Raw genomic sequence first — 18,258 nt, forward strand, 5'->3', positions numbered from 1 at the left:
GTTCGTAATTGACCAGAATTCAGAGCAGTTGGCTCTAATAAAAGAACAATTTAATAATACAAACGTATTTGGTTTAATTTTTATGCAAAGCAAGTACAAGAGCGGCGAAGTTTTTTATTTCTAGTCAGAGTGATGTCGTGATTGGAGAATTCAACAGCAATGCGTTTGCTTGATGAATTCACTGTGAGGGTGTCATCGGCAGATTTTCATCGTAGACTTGAAGAACTACAACAGAAGAAGACCGAATCATCACGGGTACCTGTATGCTTTAATGGAATTGCCATAGCCAATTGATTTAGATGATTAGAGATGTTAAAAATAACGAAAGATGGTACCTAGTTCATTCAAACAGGACTCAAAAAGCAGGTCCAATATTCCAAGGAATTGCAGATTTTGAGCATGGTATCTTTACAGCAAACACGGAGCATGCTTGGCGTAGAGTTTTGGCATTTGCCACAAAGTGTTGTAAAACGTATGATAAAAAAATATAAGCCGAAAGGAAACGTTCATTGTCCGGTCGAGACAATGCTTACTGACTAGACTCCAGTGTTTCACGCATTTGTTTCGACGCATTTCTTACACTGAGCAGAATATAAAAGATAAGCATGTCCAGTATCAAGTACAGTACTGCAGAATACACTTCGCCAATAGTACTTGTATCGAAAAATAATGGACAGAAACGTATTTTCTGCGAGTATCGCCAGTTGAACATGAAAATTGTTACTGAGTTACAAACAGGGACAATTTTCAAAATTCACAATTTTAAAAAGTACAGCGGTGTTATAAGAACTTATTAAATCCAAAGTCTATATGAACGACATTATAATCCCAAGTAAAGACATATAGACAGTCATAGCTAAGCCTTTGTCAAACCTATTGAAGAAAGATATGAAATTCGAATTTAGAGAGTTGCAGAAGGTTGCTTTCAAACAGCTAAAAGCAGCTTTGATCATTAAACCAGTTTTAAAACTGTAATATCCGAAGTTGGCGAAGTTGGCCATGAGGGATACTCATGGACGCGTCTGGGTTTGTTTTCGGCGCAGTCATGTTGTAAAAGGATGGGATTTACATCCCATCATGTACATGAGTCAAAAGAAAAAGCCGTGGTGGAGAAATCCTTTTTTGTTTCAAAGTTGAAAGAGAAAGTGCTGAAAGGCAGCAGGAAGGTCAACATACCTTGCTTTTTAATAAACGAAAAGCAGGTAGACAGGAAGAATATCTCAATACATTTGATAAGGGAGACCACTCATACCTTATCATATAGATCACGTAGGGCCGATGGAAATCCCCAAAAAAAAGGGGGATTTTGTGGATGTATTTATACCCGTTACTCGTAGAGTAAATGGGTATACTAAATTCGTTGAAAAGTATGTAACAGGCAGAAGGAAGCGTTTCCGACCATATAAAGTATATATATTCTTGATCAGGATCAGTAGCCGAGTCGATCTGGCCATGTCCGTCTGTCCGTCCGTCTGTCTGTCCGTCTGTCCGTATGAACGTCGAGATCTCAGGAACTACAAAAGCTAGAAAGTTGAGACTAAGCATACAGACTCCAGAGACATAGACGCAGCGCAAGTTTGTCGAATCATGTTGCCACGCCCACTCTAACGCCCACAAACCGCCCACAAACCGCCCAAAACTGCTACGCCCACACTTTTGAAAAATGTTTTGATATTTTTTCATTTTTGTATTAGTCTTGTAAATTTCTATCGATTTGCCAAAAAACTTTCTGCCACGCCCACTATAACGCCTACAAACCGCCAAAAACTGTGTTTAAGACTCTCCTTCACCCTTCCACTAGCTGAGTAACGGGTATCAGATAGTCGGGGAACTCGACTATAGCGTTCTCTCTTGTTTACAATTACATTTTAGGTGATTGAAAATAAATTAATATACAACTAAACAAATTAGATCCTATTTTAAGCATTAATGCTTAGACTTTTCTATAAAAAACATATGATCCCTATGAGGATATGTTTCTCTTGGCTTTAGGCTATCGTAGGAGTCGAATCATAATTCTAACGAAATGGACATCTTATACTACTTACTCGGTTCATTAAAACGGCTCTTCGAATTTCACGAACTCCGTCGTACACCAAACGAGAAGCATCAATAAAGTCATTTTCGTCAACATCCTTATTGGAATTATTTGAAAGGGCTCCAACGGCTGCTCCTACACGTTGGTCGAATTTCATCATAACTAAAACCAAACATTTATTTAACGGCTTTGCGTAACAAGGTTTTACTTAAATACTAGAGAAAACAATGTGATATTTACAAGCCGAATTGATCTTGGCATGCACACTCGTCAGTGCTTAAAACGACTATCCACAAGCATTATAAATAGTTATTTTTTTATATTCATTCTTTTTTTTTGAGCCTAACAAACATTTTATTACACTTACATTTTTCAAAACGAAATAAATAAATAAAAGATTTATTTTTCAAAAATAAAAGTTATTACACAACGAACAAATCAGAAAGTAATAGGAACAAGTCTTTATAAGAAATGAAAATTAACACATACCTTGATCTCGGAGAACCTTGACTGCTTCTAGAACTCGTTTGGTGTAAATACATGGTTCATAATTGTCCATTTCAGCTTCAACAACGTTACACACTCGTGATGATCGGCCTTGAATAGCACCAGCAGTTGCACGCAAATCCCTGGCATCACCAACTTGTAAAGCCATTACACATTTGTTTACATCTTCAAGAATGTGATTCTCTGATACTGCTAAGAAGTCGTCAATTGTTGTAATATCATCCACTGCTTCGGTTAAAATACGAACTTGCACCTCCCAGGCTTGCCGATAAGTAGTCATATTTTCTTGAGCTACTTTAGAATTCGGTCTAACAGTTAATATAGATGCTGCATTTATTACTTGCGGGCAAAGACTTTCAATTTGGGCAGCAGCATATCGAACCATTTTAACACCATCTTCATTGTTTGACATGCTACATACTAAATTTGCTACTTCAACTAGTTTTTCAGCGTGCTTAGTAAATATTTCGGACTTCTCGCGAACTTTTTTTTCATTACCCGACTTTGCAGCTTCAATTAAATCTAGCAAAGGAGTTGTAGTCTCCAAAAATGAGTCCGAAACATGATCCACAACCGCTTTTCGCAATTGCCTTCTTAGGTCACGAGTCTTGCGACACATTTGATCAATCGCTCGAGAGAGTCCTGGGCTGTTATCTTTTTGACTCATCTAAACACAAAACATGATTAAAAAAAAATCATTTAAAGCAAGTTACTTACGTTTGACATATACTCAGATAGCAAATCCTGTAAAGCTTGCCGCACAGCATTGCATTCGGCAACAATTCTCTCCCGTCGCTCGTCTCGAGTACAGTCTGCATCAGCCATCAATGCAGCTGCACTAATAATACTTTCCAACCGCTCTTCGAGCAATTGGCGTGAACGCTTCTCGCTGTAAGTCATCGGATCCATTACAATTCCCTCCTGCAGTGTCAAACACCGAAAAGTATCGGATAAGAAAAAACAATGGCAATAAAACAAGAAAGAACGCTATAGACAAATTTTCCGACTATCTGATACCCATTACTCAGCTAGTGGAAGCGTGAAGGAGAAATTTCAGCACTGACAGTTTTTAGCGGTTTGTGGGCGTTAGAGTGGGCGATTTTGCCAATTGATAGAAATTTATAAATCTAATAATAAAATAAAATAACATCAATGTATTTTGTAAAAGTCTGCGTAGCAGTGTTGGGTGGTTTGTGGGCGTGGCAATAATGGTCAACAAACTTGCGCTGCGTCTCTCCAGTCTCTATGTCATTTGTATGCATAATCTCAACCATCTAGCTTTTATAGTTCCTGTGATCTCGACGTTCATACGGACGGATCGACTATTGATCCTGAACAATAATATATACTTTAAATGGTCGGAAACGCTTTCTTCTGCCAGTAACACACTTTTCAACGAATTTAGTATACCCCATTAATCTACGAGTAATAATAAAAAAATATATATATTTATGTACCGAATTTAAGCGATACCGAATTTAATGAGACACGCACGTTAAACAAGAAGATATAGAATTTATAGTTCACATTTATAACAGAGAATGCTATAGTCGAGTTCCCCGATTCTCTGATACCTGTTGCTCAGCTATAGAAAGTGCGAAGAGACTTTAACACTGCCAATTTTTTTTCAGGTTGGCGGGCTTTAGAGTGGGCGTGGCAACATGGGTCAGAAAACTTGCGCTGCGTCTGTCTCTGGGATCTATATGCTTAGTTGAGAAACTTCTGCCTGTTACATACTTTTCAACGAATCTAGTATACCGTTTTACTCTACGAGTAACGGGTGTAAAAATTATTCCTATTATTATTAGACTTAACAGAGTTCAAACTGCGATTTTACGCAAACGTTTCTGATTTTAATTCTGCATGAAACTTTCTTAAAAGTCTACTTTATATTGCAGTTATCATATAAGTTGAGATTAAGAGCGGTATTGTACACTATATTATATAGCTGCAACTGCAATCGGAATAATCGAAAAATAAATGTGTTTTTTTATAATTTTGATCGAGAAGGCTTTATCTTGCCCACCTTCCTTACATATTTTAACAATTTCTGATGAATTGTACTACTATGTATTTATTAAATACCTTTTCCCTTATATTGATAAAAATACCGATATAAACCAAAATTTTTGATGGTAATAGATTAGTTGATCTTACGTCAAAGTCGTCTAAAGCTGCAGCCAACTCTCCCGCTCCGCTGTATATATCTGTCGGTTGGGATGACTTTCCTTGGGCAACATCGCTGATAGTATTTACAGCATCACAAACTTGTTTTAGAATAAAATCGCGATTTACTTTTGCCAGATCTAGTTCCGGATGGCGAACGTATACTTTTGATGCAGTTAACAGCATTGTTGAATGCTTTTTAAGCATCGCCCGAGCAGCTGCTAAGTCGTCCCTTAATTGGGGATCCTTAAGTTCTTGTTGACGTTTTGCTGCTTGTTTTATAAGTTCTCCTGCATTGCGTCCGAATTGCTAAAAATAAAAAGTTGTTAGTAATTTGTTGTGTTACGCTTTAATTTATATTTTTAAATGAGTTATATAAATTATTATAAAAACAAGAGAGAACGCTATAGTCGAGTTCCCCGACTATCTGATACCCGTTACTCAGCTAGTGTAAGTGCGAAGGACAGGTTTTGGCGGTTTGTGGGCGTTAGAGTGGGCGTGGCCAAAAGTTTTTTGGCGAATAGATAGAAATTTACAAGACTAATACAAAAATGAAAAAATATCAAAACATTTTTCACAAGTTTGGGCGTGGCAGTTTTGGGCGGTTTGAGGGCGTTAGAGTGGGCGTGGCAAAAAGTTTTTTTGCAAATCGATAGAAATTTTCAAGACTAATACAAAAATGAAAAAATATTAAAACATTTTTCAAAAGTGTGGGCGTGGCAGTTTTGGGCGGTTTGTGGGCGTGGCAAAAAGTTTTTTTGCAAATCGATAGAAATTTTCAAGACCAATACAAAAATGAAAAAATATTAAAACATTTTTCAAAAGTGTGGGCGTCGCAGTTTTGGGCGGTTTGTGGGCGTTAGAGTGGGCGTGGCAGCATGATTCGACAAACTTGCGCTGCGTCTATGTCTCTGGAGTCTGTATGCTTAGTCTCAACTTTCTAGCTTTTGTAGTTCCTGAGATCTCGACGTTCATACGGACAGACAGACGGACAGACGGACGGACAGACGGACGGACAGACGGACGGACAGACGGACATGGCCAAATCGACTCGGCTATTGATCCTGATCAAGAATATATACTGTCTGCAACAAAACGTTACATTTTAAACAGCTCGATATAGTTTCCTATATCTAAACGCTGTTTTACAATAATCAGGAATGCTCCGGTAATCGTAACATCGCAACATTTTGTTTGTCAAATATAAGGTGTGGTCAGAAATTATATTTTTATACCCGTTACTCGTAGAGTAAAAGGGTATACTAGATTCGTTGAAAAGTATGTAACAGGCAGAAGGAAGCGTTTCCGACCATATAAAGTATATATATTCTTGATCAGGATCAATAGCCGAGTCGATCTGGCCATGTCCGTCTGTCCTTCCGTATGAACGCTGAGATCTCAGGAACTACAAAAGCTAGAAAGTTGAGATTAAGCATACAGACTCCTGAGACATAGAAGCAGCGCAAGTTTGTCGATTCTTGTTGCCACGCTCACTATAACGCCCACAAACCGCCCAAAACTGCCACGCCCAAACTTTTGAAAAATAATTTAATATTTTTCCATTTTTGAATTAGTCTTGTAAATTTCTATCGATTTGCCTAACGCCCACAAACCGCTCAAAGCTGCCACGCCCACACTTTTGAAAAATGTTTTGATATTTTTACATTTTTGTATTAGTCTTGTAAATTTCTATCAATTTGCCAGTGTTGAAAACTCTTTCCCGCACTTCCACTAGCTGAGTAATGGGTATCAGATGGTCGGGGAACTCGACTATAGCGTTCTCTCTTGTTATAAAATAACTTAGTAGCAGATTGATTTTGTGGCGATAAGGAATAAACATCAATAGACCACTGAGTAAACTATTTTTTTCCCTAAGTAAATAAGATCTGATTTGATATAAAACAAGAGAAAACGCTATAGTCGAGTTCCCCGACTATCTGATACCCGTTACTCAGATAGTGGAAGTCCGAAGGAGAGTCTTCAACACGGACAGTTTTTGGCGGTTTGTGGGCGTTAGAGTGGGCGTGGCAAAAAGTCTTTTGGCAAATCGATAGAAATTTACAAGACTAATACAAAAATGAAAAAATATCAAAACATTTTTCAAAAGTGTGGGCGTGGCAGTTTTGGGCGGTTTGTGGGCGGTTTGTGGGCGTTAGAGTGGGCGTGGCAGCATGATTCGACAAACTTGCGCTGCGTCTATGTCTCTGGAGTCTGTATGCTTAGTCTCAACTTTCTAGCTTTTGTAGTTCCTGAGATCTCGACGTTCATACGGACAGACAGACGGACAGACGGACGGACAGACGGACGGACAGACGGACGGACAGACGGACATGGCCAAATCGACTCGGCTATTGATCCTGATCAAGAATATATATACTTTATATGGTCGGAAACGCTTCCTTCTGCCTGTTACATACTTTTCAACGAATCTAGTATACCCTTTTACTCTACGAGTAAAAATCGAAATCGTAAAAATCTTACGAATTCGATTACCGGAGCATGCCTGAATAGAACCACCTGAATTATGGAAAACAGGTTAATCTAAAATACTTTTATGGCAGACGGACATGGCCAGATCGACTCGGCTATTGCTCCTGATCAAGAATACATATACTTTATATGGTCGGAAACCGTTCTTTCTGCCTGTTATATACTTTTCAACGAATATAGTCTCTACAAGTAACGGGTATATAACAAGAGAGATATTACCGTTACTCGGCTAGTTTAGAATTTGTTAGCTAGCTGCGGTTTAGTTTATAGTAATTATAATTAATAGTAATTAATTTATAGTAATTATAATTATAATTATAATTATTTAGACATCCATTGAATTTATTGGGGAGAGAAATGATAAAATCAAAAAGTCATCAACCTGTATAATATTTCCGTCGGAAATATGCATGCTTAATATTAATATTATTACATTATATTCTTCTTATATATCGAGATCTCGACGTTATACAGCTAATAAACCGAATCAGAATATACGCTTTTTTCTACCTGTATTATACTTGTAATCGAAACTAGTATATCATATTTTTATCAGCTAAAATATATAAGGTTTTTACTCTCTGCAAATGGGAACTTAGGGGCATTTGTCCATTGTATTAAAATATACTAGTACTGTAACAATTGACTTTTGGACGGTATTTATTATAAAATACTACTGTCTAAAGATTCAGAAGTTTTTGTTTTGGAATACTAAGCCTACGTTGAAAACCTTATTCACCGTAATTTTGTTTTTTAGTGGTTTATCGGGAATTAATGAAATAAAATGTAAAGTGATGAGCATTAAAAATTATTTCTGCTAAACCCAAAACGCAAAAACTTTTGCTTGAGGTGCACTCATATGTATACGTATTTTTATTCTGACGTACCCTCATATTATCCATAAGCTCGTCCTGACTCGAAGCGTTTTTTAGTTTGTTTAAATCGTCCTCGACAATATGGAGCGATTTCAAAAGCAAATGCACATCTACCATATCAGCTAAAATTAGCAAGCGGGTTACAGCTGACAACAAATTCCTAGCAGCGCGCACCATATTTCCTCTCTTCAGGGAACTGCACGGATCTTCAGAAAATTCTCTTGCTGCAATGCTCATAGCATCTCCAGTTTTTCTTACTTCATCCACAGCTGTTAACATTTCTTGTGTGATGTCTGGATTCTCGTATGCAATCTGTTCACCTTTTTGAATAAAATTTTCTGTAGCCTTTTCAACAGCTGCAACTAATGCGCTGGCCCGCTTTGATTTTCCTAAAAATATATAACAAATTGGAAACCATTAAACATAAGATTAATATAAGTAATATAATAATTATAATACAATAACAAACTAGAGATTTTGTTATAGAAGTTCATTCAAATTGGTTATTTGACGATACTGCTGAACCAATTTTCCAGCAACCAGCACGCTGACCATAACTTAAAAAAAAAATAGAGAACGCTATAATAAATTCCCACGACTGTCAGATATCCTTATTTTGCTAGTGGGAGTGCGAACGAGAAAGTTCAACATTCTTTTTGACATATTGAGAAATGGGCAAGAAAAATATAAAAATGGAACAAATCCAAGAAATTATAAAAAGTGGGGGAGTGGGAGTATTGCGTCTCTGTGTCTCTAGTCTGCAAGCCCAATCCTAACTTTCTAGCTTTTATTGTTTCTGAGAACGAGGCGTTCATAAGGACGGACAGACAGACATAATCAGATCGACTCTATTGATCCAAATCAATAATGTACTTATATGGTCGAATATGCTTTCTTTTATCTTTTACATACTTTTACTCTACGAGTAACGGAAATAACAACAAAAATGTTGATTTCAGAACATTTTTTAAAAGTGTGGCCGTGGCAGCTTTGGGCGGTTTGTGGGCGTTAGAGTGGGCGTGGCCAAAAGTTTTTTGGCAAATTGATAGAAATTAACAAGACTAATACAAAAATGAAAAAAATATCAAAACATTTTTCAAAAGTGTGGGCGTGGCAGTTTTGGGCGGTTTGTGGGCGTTAAAGTGGGCGTGGCAACATGAATCGACAAACTTGCGCTGCGTCTATGTCTCTGGAGTCTGTATGCCGAATCTCTACTTTCTAGCTTTTGTAGTTCCTGAGATCTCTGCGTTCATACGGACGGACAGACATACGGACGGACAGACGGACATGGCCAGATCGACTCGGCAATTGATCCTGATCAAAAATATATATACTTTATATGGTCGGAAACGCTTCCTTCTGCCTGTTACATACTTTTCAACGAATCTATTATACACTTTTACTCTACGAGTAACGTGTATAAAAATTTTAAACTATGAGTAACGGTCATTGCAAATAATTTAAATGTGAAAAAATGTCAACCATTAACATAAAATCCAAAGGTTATCGAGACAAAATGGATCCTTCAAGCTAATTATTAATCAACCGTACAGATCAACTCAAACTAGAATTTCGTCAATTGATTCTATTAACGGACTTTTCAGACTAATAGATAAGACTGTTCCATAAAATGCCACCTAGATATTTTCGTTTCAGTCCTGACTTCAAAATCAGATGAGTACAAAAAGGACGACGCCGTGCAATGCCATCGGTGCCAATCCTTTAACCATACAAAAAAAACAGTCATAAGGACGTTATCTATGTAATAAGTGGTCAGCAAAATGCTAATGAGGACTGCTTTCGATAAGTTCATCCAGTAAAATGACTCGTTTACCAAAAAACAGTCGACGTAGAGGAGCTACAACCCATTGTAGCCCCTCTCTACAAACAGCTTTTGCGTCAGCTGTACCCATAGGCATTGCGCTTTCATACGGGAGCGTTATCACCTGCAGCAGCAAGAATTTTCTTCATTTGGAAGTAGGAATCGGAATCAGCAAAACCAACAAATTGATCGCAACCGGCAGACGCAACAATGCATGACACAAACCCAAGGCCACAGCAACATCAAGGTCCGCCAGCTGCAGCAACCAAATTCATCTCAGTAACTGTGAAGTTTTCATAACGATACGCAATGGCCGCAACAAAAACCAATATGATGAAAAAATATCCTTCCTCGTAACTCAGCTTGACAAAATGTTCCAAATGATGATGTCCATGATGACACTCATCACTGGCCTAATATCTCAACACACTGCACAAGCAATCTCTGGCCTTCTTCCCAACCGGTTCATCAAACCCAACCTTGAGTCAAATTGGACTCAAAATCGGGGTGTAAAACGCAGATGTGCTGGCCAATAAGGCACTTGAGCTTGAGCCTTTTGTTCAAAATCATCATCAAAACTGTACAACTAGTGGAAGAGTATTGACAGACTGTATCCAACTGGAGGGTCCACGCATTACCGTCTTTAGCACTCGATTTGGCCATTTATGGAGGGATTCGCTCTGAGCTTATCTCCACCCCGGAGAGCATGGATCATGGTTCAATAAACACATCAGTGCTTTTTTAAAACATGAAGTCTCCAATCTGGTGAAGTTGAAAAGAATCTTGCGTCGCAGGTTCATGCGTTCGAGGGATCCGACCAATAAAAGAAGTACTAAAGACGACCAAAAGAAATTCCCGCACAATACAAAAAACGACATGCTGATTTTTTACGCAATGCTGATCCTACAAAAGCGCATGGATTATTCCTATGAAAAGCTACAAGATCACTAAAACGGCAGCCCCACACTGCATACCTATAAAGCGTGCTGATTATCCCACAATATCTCCAGGCGCAGTACGTGGGATTGATCCTGGGAGCTTAGAAAGCTGAACTGGATACTAAAACCAGCGAACAAGCTAAGCATTAGCTTTATTCAGAGCGATTCAATGACCTACTGCGTCCATATATGGGGTCCAAACCGAGCGTTGCGTACATTCACTAACGCGCCCTTGTATGCGAGAAATGCTGATATCGTAAACGACACATCCCCACAGTTAGAGAGCAGATCAATCGCCATTTAGAAAGTAAATATTTTCGAATTTAATTCATTAATTATTCCAGGGAATGGATGCAACTTGTAAGCAACAACTTGTACAATTGACGATGTGATCATTTGTGGTAAATTGGTTTTATACATTTTTGTAATATTTTTACTTTAAGGTTAGGTTAATTGGACCAAATTCCAACTCAAGTAAAAAGAAGCTGGTCCTAACTCCGTGGGACAACAAAACGGCCAAGACACCGAAATTTTATTTATTAAAATTTGCCCGTTAAAAAGCACATAAACTGCGGTGGTTAACAGCGATGATTATGTATGTATGTGTTGTTTTGTGATGAATTGTCTTAGCGATGAATACCTAGGACATGCCAATGTTAAAATCATTTGGTTTTAATACAAATAGAGGGTTAATAAAGCCCTAGAGATTAATACTGAGTTAAGGTGGTGAATGCAACCGCAAGATCTATTGCAACGTGTATACTACCTGCAACAGAAAAACTTTTGGAAAAGGTTCATGTAGATAGGTCATATACGGACGAACGAACATTGATATATGGACTCAGCTGTTGATACTGACTAAGAATAAATATATTTCTTTAGCATATATCACTAATTTGAAAACTGAATTAAATGAATTTAAACACTGAAAGGGTATAAAATATATACATATATCATCAATACTCAAATTTGTACATATTTTCGCAATATTGATTCGCCGAGCATACTTTTACTTTAAAATATTTTTTGTGTTAAGCCTCTTGCATAAAAAGAGTATGAATTCAATTGCTTTCTATCCTACAAATTTAAGTTGTCCCAATACGTACATATGTAAAAAACCATTCTAAAAACATTTCTTCCGGAAAATTTCTCATGTACACTGCTCTTATAAATCATCAAAAAAATCAGGATACATGCACACATAGCAAATATGCACGACTCGGATTAAGTTGCTTTCACACTTATTGCCCTATATTTATCTTAATTGCACTATAACCAATAGACACTTTACCTTTTTTCTTTTTGCTTGGGCCCTTAGTATTTACAAGAGTAGTAACTTGTAAAACAAGAGGTTCAAGAGTTTTTTCAACTGACATTGTGCGAATTTCCAAATTTTTGGGATCCCATTTCAAAGCTATCTGTCCGAAATCGGTTAATGTGCCCATTTTATCAGGTTTTAACATTTAATACTATTTTCCAATAATTAAACGACGACGCCTTTTTCAATAAGTGGTCCACTGATTAGTAGTAGTAAAAGTATTGTACGGTTACAGTGCTGTAAAGAACGCGGTCATAAAAATATATCACAATCCCACTGAGCCGCATAAAAAACGATATATATTTGCTTTAGTAAACCATCAACACCGATAATGTTGTATTATAGTTCACTTTATTTATTGATAACGGTTATTATCAACAGAAATTAGAATATATGGAACATAATATCCATTTCAATATTTTGTCTGGTTTCGTACCTTAATACTAAAAACTTAAGCTAATAGATAATCTGTTATGTTTTATTAATAAATAATATTAAAAATATTTCGCTGTATTCGGAAATGTTCCTATCGGAAAAACAATATCCATTTCTTAAAAATGGCTTTATATAAGAAAATTGATCAATCAATCTGTTTTAAAACTCTTCGTAATCTAAATATTATTTTATTCTACGTTCCAGCAGTAGTTCTTCCATAATTGCATAAGTTATTTCTCAGATAAGTGAGCACATGAACGCACACAATAAAATGTTGTTTATATCTAAACACGAGCAATAGAACCTTTCAAAGATTTTCATTGGTTTTTTTGATTTTTATAAAACTAAAACATAATAAATACAGAGTAAAAATATTTATAAAATAAATAAAAATATGTGAACCGTTTATTGCAAAATTGATCTTTTAAGGCACAAAAAATCACTCTCTTCTTATATTTTTCGTAGGTCGCAAGCTGAATAATTGATTGACAATTTTTAATTCTATGCTGTATTCCAATAATTGTTGTTTTAAGGACCAAACTAAAGTAATATAGATTCGAAATCAAAAAACTTGGTAAACAGAAGGGTATATTTTGTCAAATTTGCAATGCATAAGCATACATATGCACACATACAGTAGTCTGCTTTTTGCCACGCCCACTCTTACGCCCACAAACCGCCCAAAGCTGCCACGCCCACACTTTTAAAAAATGTTTTGATATTTCTTCATTTTTGTATTAGTCTTGTAAATTTCTATCGATCTGCCAAAAAACTTTTTGCCACGCCCTCTCTAACGCCCACAAACCGTGCAATGCTGCCACGCCCACACTTTTGAAAAATGTTTTGATATTTTTTAATTTTTGTATTAGTCTTGTAAATTTCTATCGATTTGCCAAAAAACTTTCTGCCACGCCCACTCTAACGCCCACAAACCACCAAAAACTGTCAGTGTGGAAGACTCTCCTTCGCACTTCCTCTAGCTGAGTAACGGGTATCAGATTGTCGGGGAGCTCGACTATAGCGTTCTCTCTTGTTTTTTTAAAAATATTGATTTTTTAGCGATGTATGAAAATAAATAATCCATTTTATATTTAACAACATATAACTAGTATTATATATCTTTGGTTAGAATACAAAAAATTAAAAAAATTAAAATTTCTTAATTTCTGAGCCTCTAATATATTATAGTACCGGTTTTCACCGGCGTGTTGTTTCCTCGTAACATTATCTGGAAAGTATTATGATATCTGAATATTTAGTTTTTCTTTTGCATATTTATTTTTAATATTGAGCTTCACATATATATTGCCGATGTTTACAAAACATCGATGACATTGTTTTTGGCATCGTCATATGCCCATCACTAATATATAGTCCCCTTCTGTTTCATTGGAGTAAAGTTAGGTAATTTCTTATTAAAGTGTTTTATTCGTAACATATTAAATAAATTACTTTTACAACTCAGACAAAATGCAAGGTCTTGGTCTGCAAAGTCTCAAAAAAAATCCTGCTGTGAGTTTGATGTGTAAATTAAGATTTAGGTTTATTGCATAACCAAAATTTTTCAGTTAATTCCACTTTATGTGTGCGTTGGTGCGGGAGCTATTGGAGCCGTCTACTACATGGCTCGACTTGCTACTCGTAACCCCGATGTTACTTGGAATCGTACATCAAATCCCGAACCATGGCAAGAGTATAAGGAAAAACAATACAAGGTTAACTTTTCTCCCTAATAGTTACATATATACGATATGCATATTCATATTTTTAAGGGTCAGGAAATGGCCGTCAATCATTGTGTTTTATACAAAACTTGGTATTCAATTTTTGAACTTATACACTTTATATATGTATATGTATGTTGTGTAGAATTTAAAAACGTTTTAACCACAAGTTTTCGAGTCAGAATACCTTCGGCAATCTTTGGAAAAAGTAGTTTGCGGTGAAACAAAATCCGCTTTTGTACTTAAAAGGTCATTATTTTCACTGGTAATTTCTTTTTTTTATTTGGCTGAACGTAAAATGTGATCAGGTATGTGTAAAGAATTTGATATTCACCTTATAAAGAAAATACATTCGTGAGAAAATAAGTGAACATTATTTCTTTTTATCTAATTATGTACTCTAAACCGATTGCCAAGACATTTGATGATACATCTACATATGTATATCGGAAAAATCCAAAAGTTTAAGGTTCTTGTTCTTGGGGCGCCCATTAATCGAGCTTACTTTTGACGATCTCGATCCACTATTTACATTAACATGGTTTGTTCAAAGACATTAGAATATTAAGATATGTAACACCATACGATTTTTTTGTGCTGGTTCTAGAGCTGGCTTCAGACTTTATTTTTAAAAGGTGAGCAAACAAAATGAATTATATTTGAGGGTGGAAAAAATTTTTTTTGTGAAAATGAATAGTTTTAAAAGGTTGGGAAACGAAATGAATTTTTGTTAAGGTGGGCAAGCGATAAAAACTATTTTTAAAGGGTGGGAAAACGTTTTTTATAAATAATAATATTTAGTTATAAGATATGGCCAAAGGCTTATTTCTTTAATAAACCGAGCTTCTTTATGTTGTTTTAAACTTTTAAAGCCATATAGAAAAATTATGTATACTCTTTAAAATGAATGTCAGATGATGAAATCGGTTCAGTAGTTATATCATAGAGTAAAAGGGTATACTAAATTCGTTGAAAAGTATGTAAGAGGCAGAAGGAAGCGTTTCCGAGCATATAAATATATACATATATATATATATACATATATATATTCTTGATCAAGATCAATAGCCGAGTCGATCTGGCCATGTCCGTCCTTACTTGTTTTAAATTTCCCTTTTAAAAATCTAACGCTAGGTACACAATAGTGTGCGTAAGTAATGTAAAACAGATTGCTTCTGAAGTCACACAATCGTTGAAGTGTCGAGTGTGCTCGATTCGTTATATTTTACTAAAATCGAAAAGTAAATAAATCTCTTCAAAAAATATAAAATAATATATGAAATGATATTTTCTTTTCAGTTTTACTCACCTGTGAGGGATTATTCCAAAACTAAGAGTGCTGCCCCCAACTTTGAAGAATAATAGCAGTTGTAATTAAAAAAAATTAAAATGTAATTTGAAATAACTTCAAATTATAAATAAACATAGTGGATTTTAAAAGCTTATGCTTTTATAGATCTTCATACATATATATATACATAAAGATATATAAATAAATGATAAAATGTTGTGTAATTTTGGCCTTTCAATGTGTGTTGAGCTAATAAGCCTTTTTTTTTTAGCCTTTTTTAAAAGATGATTTTTATGGTAGCAAATTAAAGCGATTTAATTTATTTTTCTTCAAGAAATTTGGCAGCGATATGCATGTTTGGGGTACGAAACAAGAGAATTAAATGCAAACCGAATTAATTGTAGAGTGAACAGTAAGCCAAAAGTGTAGGCGTGAGAGTAATAAACAAGATAGGAAGCACGAGAGGGAAGAGCTTAGAAGAGCTCTCGCAGCTGATCTGCATAGATAACAAAGATAATGCAGTTGAAATGTGTCTCCAAATGTGGCATGTTTACACATACGAAATTTAGGAATTTCTGGCAGCCGCGAGACCCGTGAGATCTAAGCGACTGCAGCCTCCAGAAACAACCCAGCCTGAGTCTGGTGAATTAGCGCAGGAGGTTGACTTGACCGACGCACAGCAGTTCGTAGAAGAGACTGGCACCAATCAGTAAGGCTATGCGTTGAGAACGATGAAAATCCGGGTCCTCGAGCTAAAGATTTTTGCAAGTTGCAAATGTCCATGTGTATGCAGGGCTGACTTTTAATAATATTGGAGGTGAAGTTTTAAATTAGTTTATTAAAAAAACTAACCGAACGAACTTTGGTGGCAAGAATAATTAATATGTATTTTCGCAACGACGAGAACAAAAAGAAATGCGTGTGCTCGGGGTGAATTCAATTTTCGACTTGATCTTCTATTTTACATATATGTTCTTAGGCCTAGCTTAACAGAGGTTGGCGAAGGCGGAGCGAATTCGCATAGAGCGAGAGAGAGCTTTATTATGCTCCCGTCTTCGCCCTAAGCTAACTTACACTAGACTTCAAATATTTTTTTTTCCTCATGCCAACAATAAACAATGACCTACAATATGGGCTCAGCCAACACCGGCCCCGTTGAACGCCTCCACGGCTTCAACAAATCGGCAGCGGCGACAGCTTGTGGATCCGCCCTCCGGAAGATAGCTCCATCATCAGGGTCGACGACCCTGACCTTGCCGTCCTCTCCTGCGTGCGTCCATGACGATCCTTCCCAGGAGCCATTGTTGAGGCAGCAGGTTGTCCTCTGCCATGACGACGAGTTGGCCCTCCTCGACGTTCTCCTCGTGCCACTTGCCCCGAACCTGAAGGCCCAGGACATATTCCCGTGACTATCGCCGCCAGAACATTTGCCTGACTGACGAGACAAGCCGCCATCGCCGCAAGCAACTGAGACCCGCCTGGTCCGGGGTCCGGAGTGCTGGTGCTGCGATGAGCGGCCCGCCTGACGGCAGGTGCCCGGGAGTTAGCGCCTCTCCGTCGCTTGGGTCCTGGCTGAGCGCTCCGAGGGGCCGCGAGTTCTTTACGGCCTCGATCCCGACGAGGACTGTTGCCAGCTCTTCGGCGTTGAGGAGTGCGCTTCCCACCGCTCGTAGGAGTAGGTGTTTTGCAGTTTTCACACCTGCCTCCCATAGTCCGCCCATGTGCGGAGCGCGAGGGGGTGTGAACGCAAATTCGCATCCGCTTTTTGATGCGAACTCGCGAATTGCGTCCGCCTGCTCCTCGATCCGATCGCGAAGAGCCAGGAAGTGGCGACGAAGTTCGTCGCGTTGTCGCAATGCACCGTCTGCGGACATCCTCGTCGACCAATGAATCTTTGAAAAGCCAATAGAAAAGAATCAGCACTTAGATCTAAAACAATCTCTAAGCCTTGGACGCAAAACAAACAAATAAGGCAACGTAGGACTTATACGGGGGCCTATCTCGAATTTTTAATGTCGTATAGACAGGGCCACAAAAATCAACGCCACATATCGCAAATGGGCGGAGAGCACGGACTCTATGTGCAGGTAGATTTCCCATAATTTGTGTCATCAGTCGAGGCTTGCATTTAAAGCACCCACACGTGATCGAACTGTCTGACTGCAGAGTTCCTGAGCGTTTACAGTCCAAATACGCTGTCGTAGGATGCTCACAGGTGCTCGAGGGCCGACGTGAAAATTGGAATGGTGCAAATGCAGGACGTAGCTCTGCACAAGCTGCGAGCGTTTCGTCAACAGCAAGGGAATCTTGGCATCATATGTTGTAGGAGCGTTAGCTAGTCGCCCTCCAACTCGCAACAACAAAAAGTTGCACCAAGTGCCGTATCCTCATGGAATTAATGGGTTCAATCGCTGAAGACTTGTGCCGACCTTGGAGCCTTTACGAACCTTTTTAATTTCTACTTGATACTCGTGCTTTTGTACTATTTCGATAATCTTATGAAACGCTTCATTATATTCAGTCGGTGACAGAGTTTTATCGAAAACTATACTCCTGTCTTTGCATTTTCTTATAAAGCGGAACATATAAGCGAACACTCTAAGCAGTTTGAGGTGTGACGAAAATCTCTCAATGACATCCAGCAAATCGGAAGT

General features: G+C 37.5%; 3 protein-coding genes across 7 annotated transcripts in view; 1 reads left to right on the top strand and 2 right to left on the bottom strand.

Moving 5' to 3' along the window:
* Nucleotides 1-12,368, bottom strand: part of LOC6535223 (catenin alpha) — a 46,140-nt gene extending 33,772 nt beyond the window's left edge. For 2 of the 5 annotated variants that reach the window (XR_005560992.2, XR_006245171.1), the window contains exons 1-6: nucleotides 12,128-12,366; nucleotides 8,089-8,465; nucleotides 4,703-5,020; nucleotides 3,263-3,466; nucleotides 2,528-3,212; nucleotides 2,049-2,200 (exon numbers count right to left, since the gene is read on the bottom strand). Coding sequence is in view for 3 of the 5 variants with exons in the window: in XM_039373548.2 (XP_039229482.1) it covers nucleotides 2,049-2,200; nucleotides 2,528-3,212; nucleotides 3,263-3,466; nucleotides 4,703-5,020; nucleotides 8,089-8,465; nucleotides 12,128-12,299 (1,908 nt within the window). In the remaining 2 variants the exon portion in view is untranslated. Of the gene's footprint in view, nucleotides 1-2,048; nucleotides 2,201-2,527; nucleotides 3,213-3,262; nucleotides 3,467-4,702; nucleotides 5,021-8,088; nucleotides 8,466-12,127 lie in introns of all 5 variants that reach the window. The other 3 variants (XM_039373548.2, XM_039373547.2, XM_039373550.1) reach the window with 3 other exon arrangements.
* Nucleotides 12,369-13,869: 1,501 nt separating this feature from the next.
* On the top strand, nucleotides 13,870-15,828 carry LOC6535224 (cytochrome c oxidase subunit NDUFA4). The gene is made up of 4 exons (XM_002095847.4): nucleotides 13,870-13,993; nucleotides 14,055-14,101; nucleotides 14,158-14,304; nucleotides 15,613-15,828. Exons 2-4 carry the CDS (start codon nucleotides 14,060-14,062, stop codon nucleotides 15,673-15,675), a joined length of 252 nt encoding a protein of 83 aa, XP_002095883.1. The 5' UTR covers nucleotides 13,870-13,993; nucleotides 14,055-14,059; the 3' UTR covers nucleotides 15,676-15,828.
* A 1,185-nt stretch (nucleotides 15,829-17,013) lies between these two features.
* On the bottom strand, nucleotides 17,014-17,478 carry LOC122319580. Its single transcript, XM_043207037.1, has one exon. The coding sequence runs from the start codon at nucleotides 17,476-17,478 to the stop codon at nucleotides 17,014-17,016; it is 465 nt and encodes a 154-aa protein (XP_043062972.1).
* Nucleotides 17,479-18,258: the final 780 nt, after the last annotated feature.

Source organism: Drosophila yakuba, chromosome 3L, assembly GCF_016746365.2.
Source record: "Drosophila yakuba strain Tai18E2 chromosome 3L, Prin_Dyak_Tai18E2_2.1, whole genome shotgun sequence".
Lineage (NCBI taxonomy): Eukaryota > Metazoa > Arthropoda > Insecta > Diptera > Drosophilidae > Drosophila > Drosophila yakuba.

Coding starts and splice junctions, on each gene's coding strand:
- LOC6535224 (XM_002095847.4), top strand. CDS start 14,060: ATGCAAGGTCTTGGTCTGCAAAGTCTCAAAAAAAATCCTGCT. Junction 14,102..14,157: donor GTCTCAAAAAAAATCCTGCT/GTGAGTTTGATG, acceptor AAAATTTTTCAG/TTAATTCCACTTTATGTGTG. Junction 14,305..15,612: donor ATAAGGAAAAACAATACAAG/GTTAACTTTTCT, acceptor TTTTCTTTTCAG/TTTTACTCACCTGTGAGGGA.
- LOC122319580 (XM_043207037.1), bottom strand. CDS start 17,478: ATGTCCGCAGACGGTGCATTGCGACAACGCGACGAACTTCGTCGCCAC.